The sequence below is a fragment of the Babylonia areolata genome, chromosome 18 (genome assembly GCF_041734735.1).
Source record: "Babylonia areolata isolate BAREFJ2019XMU chromosome 18, ASM4173473v1, whole genome shotgun sequence".
Lineage (NCBI taxonomy): Eukaryota > Metazoa > Mollusca > Gastropoda > Neogastropoda > Buccinidae > Babylonia > Babylonia areolata.
In genome coordinates, this window is record NC_134893.1 from 25,428,142 (window position 1) to 25,435,641 (window position 7,500).

The 7,500-nt window shown below is 42.0% G+C and overlaps 1 protein-coding gene across 1 annotated transcript in view; it reads left to right on the top strand.

Moving 5' to 3' along the window:
* Window positions 1-7,500, top strand: part of LOC143292592 (regulator of G-protein signaling 7-like) — a 32,651-nt gene that overhangs the window by 18,136 nt on the left and 7,015 nt on the right. The window contains exons 8-11 of the mRNA XM_076603042.1: window positions 455-553; window positions 1,982-2,043; window positions 4,430-4,543; window positions 6,381-6,584. Of these exons, the coding sequence (XP_076459157.1) occupies window positions 455-553; window positions 1,982-2,043; window positions 4,430-4,543; window positions 6,381-6,584 (479 nt within the window). The remainder of the gene's footprint in view (window positions 1-454; window positions 554-1,981; window positions 2,044-4,429; window positions 4,544-6,380; window positions 6,585-7,500) is intronic.

Consider the following 7,500-nt stretch of genomic DNA (forward strand, 5'->3'; position numbering starts at 1 on the left):
AAGAGAAAATCGTGCCTGGCAAAATTCAGTAGAAACGCCATCTTTGAAAAGTAAACGAATATGTACGTGCACTTAGAAAAAAAAAAAGACAGAAAGCAAATAGATGGTGGCGACTTTACTGAGCCACAAAGAGAAATGTGTTGTGACTGAAGAGTACTGTGAATACAAATTTAAAAGAAAATCCCCATTCTTTTTTTTCTTTCTTTCTTTTTTTCTTTCTTTTTTCTTTTTTTTTATTCGCATTTACGTAGGCACATAAAGAAAACGAACCCACCAAGCTTAAGTATGGGGGAGAAAAAGTTGAGCGAAAAAAAATTTCAAGTTTAACACCAGCGTCGAACGTTTCAGTTACCAACCAGTTGGAGTTGACACCATTTCGCGTATGTAATGAATGCAAGATTAATACGGTGCCCTATTTTGTAGACACTGTGAAGTGGTTTGTCCCATTGTGCAGCCTGGTCAGACGAAGCGGTGTTCCGAGGGCCTCAAGCACAATATTCAGCCCAGAAAGATGCAAGAGAAGTTCGCCAGTAAAGACTTTCTCGCCAAGAAGGTATCAGAGCAATTGACTGGATAAACTCTCTGTGTGTGTGTGTGTGTGTGTGTGTGTGTGTGGCAGAATGATTGAAACTCTTATCTGCCAGTACAGTGTCTGTGAGGGTCTGGGTTCGAATCCCGCTCTCGCACTTACTCCCAAGTTTTGGGAAATCAAACTGAGCGTCTGGTCATTCGGATGAGACGATAAACCGAGGTCCCGTGTGCAGCACGCACTTGGCGCACTGAAAAAATACCCATTGCAAGGTTGTCCTACAGAACGAAATCCACTTTGACAGGTACAAAGATATATATATATATATATATATATATATATATATATATATATATATATATGCATGCACACGAGGCCTTACATGCGCGTTTATTGCTGCTGTCAGGCATTTGCATTGCAGATGTGGTGTAGCATATATGGATTCGTCCAAACGCAGTGACGCCTCCTTGAGATTGAAACTGTGTGTGTGTGTGTGTGTGTGTGTGTGTGTGTGTGTGTACGTGCGTGCGTGCGCGCGTATGTGTGTGTGTATGTGTGTGTGAAGACTAAAACAAAGAAGAACAGACGGGTGACTTTTCTTCACACCAAAAAACACCCTCTGTATATGTGTTCTAACGCCTGTGCGTGTTTGAACAAGAAAACTATTCAGTCGCAATACAATAAGGAAACAACATCAGAAAACGGAAAAGCGTGTGTTTGTAGTGTATATGTGCATGGTGAGATCAGGAGAGGAGCCTCGTTATATCCGAAATAGATAAACCCTCTGTAATAGTTTGCTGTTGTTGTTTTTTAGATAGTGGGTTTTTTGTTGTTGTAGTCGTTGTTGTTTGTTGTTGTTTTGTGTGTGTGTTTTGCCTTTTGTTCTGTTTTGTATTGTGTGTGTTTTTGTTTTAATCTCTTACTGGTTGGGTATTCTTCTTTCATGCATGAACTGCAGTTCGCAACTCTTCCACCTAAATAGCCACAGTCAACATGATGATTTTTTTTAGCTTCTATGATTAGGAGGGAAACTGTATTTCCTCCCACTCTTTTCTGCGATGCGGTTTTGACATGTTGGGTGGTTCTGTGTTTCCATAATCCACGGAACGCTAGCAGATTCTTAACGTGCATGTTTGACTCATGCAGGCGTCGACAAATAAAGGATTAAAGCACTTAACTAGCAGGTCTGCTGGTATGTTGACCTGGGAGGTTGGGAAAACTGTGGAAGCTTGTCCCACCACTAGGTGTGACCGGGATTCGAACAGCAGAACCCTTTGACCTACAGGGTATACGTCTAAGGCTTTGACCACTCGGCTATTCCGCCAATTGATTGGATCAAATCAAATCAAATTATGGTGCTTAGAGCCTCGCCGACCACTAAGGCCATCTCAAGGCTATCGCCATGTTAGCATCCACTTCATGATGACTTGGGTTTTTGTGTGTGTGCAACAGGTTCAGATGTTGAGACGATCATACGCTCTGACCGGGGTGAAGACATCACAAGCTGTCAGCATGTAAGTGTATTTGTATTTGTATTTCTTTTCATCACAACAGATTTCTCTGTGTGAAATTCGGGCTGTTCTCCCCAGGGAGAGCGCGTCGCTATACTTCAGCGCCACCCTTTTTTTCGTATTTTTCCTGCGTACAGTTTTTTTTATTTGTTTTTCCTGTTGCATCTGGTGCCTCTTGTACTTTGCCCTGTGTGAAGGTATCACATGAAAGCTGACGGAGTGTGTGACTGGAATGCGTTTCTGTGTAACAGGCGGCAAACGATTTGCTGATAGTCAAAGTATCGTGTCTCGTCTTGAAAATAAACTAATGTGTAAGAAGGAGTTAGCCACCATAAATCAGATATTGTTGACAGGTAAAATGTGTATCCGCATTGTCCGGAAAACGACGTATTACAGTCACTTCAGTTCATGTTTGACAAACATTTTAACAATAGAAGTCACGTTTTCCACACGTTTTCTGTTTTGCTCATCCAGAAAAGAAGTCTTCGCTTCTCTCCGTTTTACAGTTTATCAGTATTTTGTATGTTGCAGTGTTCACACACACACACACACACACACACATATTTACTTACTCACTCACTCATACATGCACAATCACACACACACACACACACACACACACACTTACTCATGCGTGTACAATCATGTACACACACACACACACACACACACACACACACACACACACACACTTACATACTCTTCTTACAGATGATTGCATACTAATTCCACGGCCGTTGGTAACCTCTCATATTGGCCAATGCTGCAGGCGAGAGTTGGGTCCTTTGAACATTACTTATGATATATATAATTGTGTAAGCACGCATTAAACGCTGAAGAACCGAAAAAAAATGTCCATCGGTAGTTATATACAGACATTGATGTATGCTCTTTTTTTTCTTCTTTTTTTTGCGCTGATTTTGTATGTATAATTACAGTGTCGACATGTACAAAGACAAGCTGGTAGAGGGACAGGCCCAGAGCTTCCGTTTTGAGGAAGTGACTGGGTTTGTTCCAATTATACCTTTTACTTACCTGTGTACTAGCTGAGTCGATAGTATAAGCAGCACTGACTTGAAGCTGAGAGTCATCACTCTTTATTATTTGTTAATTACAGTGTCATTTTATGTTGTATTTTGATTTCAATGGAGTAATGTTGAGAGAAAAAAAGAAAAACAAAAGAGAAAGAAAACACAAAGAAGGAAAAAAAATGGATAAAATTCGAGGATGGAGGACCCATTAAAATACGGGGATGAGGGAAAAAATGGGAGGTTTGGGGACCTACTAATAGAAATATTTTTTAAAGAATAAAAGATTTTTTTTAAACATGTCTGTACTTAAATATTTCGCCCTCCCCTTCTTTTATGTAAACTCATCAGTGTTTGCCTCCCCTAGCTTATGATATTTTAGAGACTTGAAAAGGTGGTAACTCCGATAATTAGACGTGACTTAACGTTGCCAATGATAATTATTTTCATACTAAGCTACATGTCATTACTAAAATCGGAAGAATCGATTTGTTCAAAAAAACCAAAAAAAACAAAAAACACATCAGATTCCAGAAAATATATTTTTCTTTGGTTCGCTTTTAGCTCACGTTCTGCCTAGTTCTAACATTTTTTGCCTGGTAGACAGGGATAGCCTTCAAGGCGAAGGAATGATGATATACTCAGATTTTTTTTATATACATATACTCTTTTTTTTTCTCCGCCTAGACGTTTCTCTCCTCGGTGTCATCTCGATAGTCTGACGTTCATTTATGCGGTGGCCATGGTCCGACGTAGCTATGATCCGACAGGGCAATAGACTGACGTGTCATCGAACATCAGTTCTCTGTCTCTCTCTCTCTCTCTCTCTCTCTCTCTAGCTCTCTAGCTCTCTCTCTGTCTCTCTCTCTCTCTCTCTCTCTCTGTCTGTGTGTGTGTGTGTGTCTCTCTCTCTGTCTGTCTCTCTCTCTGTCATCTGCCTCTCTGTCTGTCTGTCATTCTCGGTTTCTGTCTCTCAGTCTTTGTCACCCCATCCCTGCCCCCTTTGCTGCTCTTTATCTGTAGGCCTGTATTACCTGTTTGTAATTGCCGACCTACATTCCTGCCTGCCTGCCTCTCTCGTTCTAATAGGTCTGTCGATGGGAAGCTACTGAAAGGAAAAATTTACACTTATATTTACACAATTCTTTGCCGTGGGTTTTCTTCAGTCGGTCACTTCCTTTTGAAAAGAAAGGATTGTGAATAGACAAAACCGTGTATTTATTTCAAGTGGGTGTTTTACGTGTGTGTGTGTGTGTGTGTGTGTGTGTGTGTGTGTGTGTGTGTGTGTGTGATCTTTTCTATGACTAAAAAAAAGGGTTAACTGTGACCTTGAATGTATCCCGCCCCCCACATTTCTGCAGGTGTTTTTGGTATGCGGAGAGCTACAGGGACAACGACCCGTTCCTCACCCCAGTGTATCCAAGTAACCCCTGGACGTCGAAAGACACTGCCCTTTGGGATCTCTGCGACGATGAGTAAGTGGATAACTGGTTACTTTTGGTGGGGAGTGGGGGCCGGGGGGGGGGGGGGGGTTCATACTGGTTGGTCAGTTCTCATCTCCCACTCCCTCCGTTCCCCACCACCCCCATCCCCACCATCCCCGCTCCTCCATCCCCTTTTTTCTTTCTTTCTTTCCCTTTTCTTTCTTTCTTTCTTTCTTTTTTTCTGTCTGTCTTTCTTTTTTTCCTGTTTTTTTTTTCTGTCTGCAGTGGCAATGCGAACGCAGCTACTTATGCTGGTCATTCATTTCTTCGTTCCCACTCCTTGTTTTTTACCTCCTCCTGTTGCCCCTCCCCCTGCTCCTCTTGGCCGCACAATATTGACGTGCCCATTGTGGCGAGTCCAGTTTGATGGCGTTGTTGGGTGTCCTGCATAAACAGGTCTGTAGTCAGATCGTAAAATAATGAAATGCCAATCGATGCGGGCTGCTTTGAATTAACGCAGAATTGTTTGTTTCCATTGCGACACGCTCGGTTCGAAAAACGTTCGTTTCTGATGTTAGCTGAAGTACGTGTTGTTTGGATCGATGTGATGATGTGAGTACAGGTAACCCGCCTTCCGCCCGTTCACCTCTCCTCCTCCCCCCTCCAACCGGCGTTTTTTTCCGTTTTGTTGCTGTCAAGCAGGAATCACACATGAGGTATTAGACTTTGCCTGTTGTTTTTCATTCGATCTGCTGCTGAATGTTCTCTCTCTCTCTCTCTCTCTCTCTCTCTCTCTCTCTCTCTCTCTCTCTAATCATTTCTGATAGCTCCTGTGATGATTTTTAGGATGGGATGTGGATCTCTTCTCATTTTGTGTCAGTTAAACTTGACAGGCACAGTATGATGTACGGTACTTGTGTCTCTTAACTGTGGTGGATTTCTAACCATTGTGTGTGAGTTAAACGTGACAGGCACAGTGTGATGTACGGTACTTGTGTCTCTTAACTGTGGTGGATCTCTTACCATTGTGTGTGAGTTAAACGTGACAGTCACAGTGTGATGTACGGTACTTGTGTCTCTTAACTGTGGTGGATCTCTTACCATTGTGTGTGAGTTAAACGTGACAGGCACAGTGTGATGTACGGTACTTGTGTCTCTTAACTGTGGTGGATCTCTTACCATTGTGTGTGAGTTAAACGTGACAGGCACAGTGTGATGTACGGTACTTGTGTCTCTTAACTGTGGTGGATCTCTTACCATTGTGTGTGAGTTAAACGTGACAGGCACAGTGTGATGTACGGTACTTGTGTCTCTTAACTGTGGTGGATCTCTTACAGATTGTGTGTGAGTTAAACGTGACAGGCACAGTGTGATGTACGGTACTTGTGTCTCTTAACTGTGGTGGATCTCTTACCGTTGTGTGTGAGTTAAACGTGACAGGCACAGTGTGATGTACGGTACTTGTGTCTCTTAACTGTGGTGGATCTCTTACCGTTGTGTGTGAGTTAAACGTGACAGGCACAGTGTGATGTACGGTACTTGTGTCTCTTAACTGTGGTGGATCTCTTACCATTGTGTGTGAGTTAAACGTGACAGTCACAGTGTGATGTACGGTACTTGTGTCTCTTAACTGTGGTGGATCTCTTACCATTGTGTGTGAGTTAAACGTGACAGGCACAGTGTGATGTACGGTACTTGTGTCTCTTAACTGTGGTGGATCTCTTACCATTGTGTGTGAGTTAAACGTGACAGGCACAGTGTGATGTACGGTACTTGTGTCTCTTAACCGTGTCTTCCGCGTCTTGCGTTGTTGGTTTGGCTTGCATTCCTCAGAGCAAAAAGCCTGTCTCATTGTTAACGTGTTGCATCTCTCACCGTTTGTTTACAGGACGGCTCCAGTCACTGCGCAGTGCGTCAACAAGTGGGCCTTCAGCCTCCGGGATCTGTTGGCTGACCGCAAGGGCCAGGCGGAATTCCAGACATTTCTGGAGAAGGAGTACAGTCAGGAAAATCTGCACTTTTGGCGTGAATGTGAGGAGATCAAGTTCGCTCCTGTCAAGGACTTGCGGGTCAGGATCGGTGACGTGTTTGGGTAGGTGGATCTGTTGCCTGCTTGTGTGAAGTGTTTCTTTTGGTTGGTTGGTTGGTTGGATTTCTTTCTTTTCTTCTCATTCCTTTATACCTGAAGTGTATGCTTTTGAGAACAAAAGCCTTTATTCCTCAAGTGTATGCTTTTGAGGACAAAAACCTATATTCCTGAAGTGTATGCTTTTGAAGACAAAAAGCTTCATTCCTGAGGCGTATGCTTTTGAGAACAAAATCCTTTATTCCTGAAGTGCATGCTTTTGAAGACAAAAAGCTTTGTTCCTCAATTGTATGCTTTTGAAGACAAAAAGCTTTATTCTTGTAGTGTATGCTTTTGAGGACAAAAGCTTTTATTCCTGAAGTGTATGCTTTTGAGGACAAAAACCTATGTTCCTCAAGTGTATGCTTTTGAGGACAAAAAACCTTTATTCCTCAAGTGTATGCTTTTGGGGACAAAAGCCTTTATTCTTCAAATGTATGCTTTTGAGGACAAAAACCTTTATTCCTGAAGTGTATGCTTTTGAAGACAAAAAGCTTAATTCCTCAAGTGTATGCTTTTGAGGACAAAAACCTTTATTCTTCAAGTGTATGCTTTTCAGGACAAAAAACCTTTATTCCTGAAGTGTATGCTTTTGAGAACAAAAAGCTTTATTCCTCAAGTGTATGCTTTTGTCAACAAAAACCTTTATTCCTCAAGTGTATGCTTTTGAGGACAAAAACCTTTATTCCTGAAGCGTATACTTTTTAGGACAAAAAGGAGAATTCTATTGATCACATTGGAAAAAAACCTGTATGTCGCACACACTTACGTTGGAGCCGTGAGTGTTTTGGTTTTATTTTGTTTTACTTTGTGTGTAGTTTGGTTCTGTTCTGTGTTGTTTTGTTGTTGTTTTTTGGGTGGGTTTTTGTTTGTTTTGTTTGTT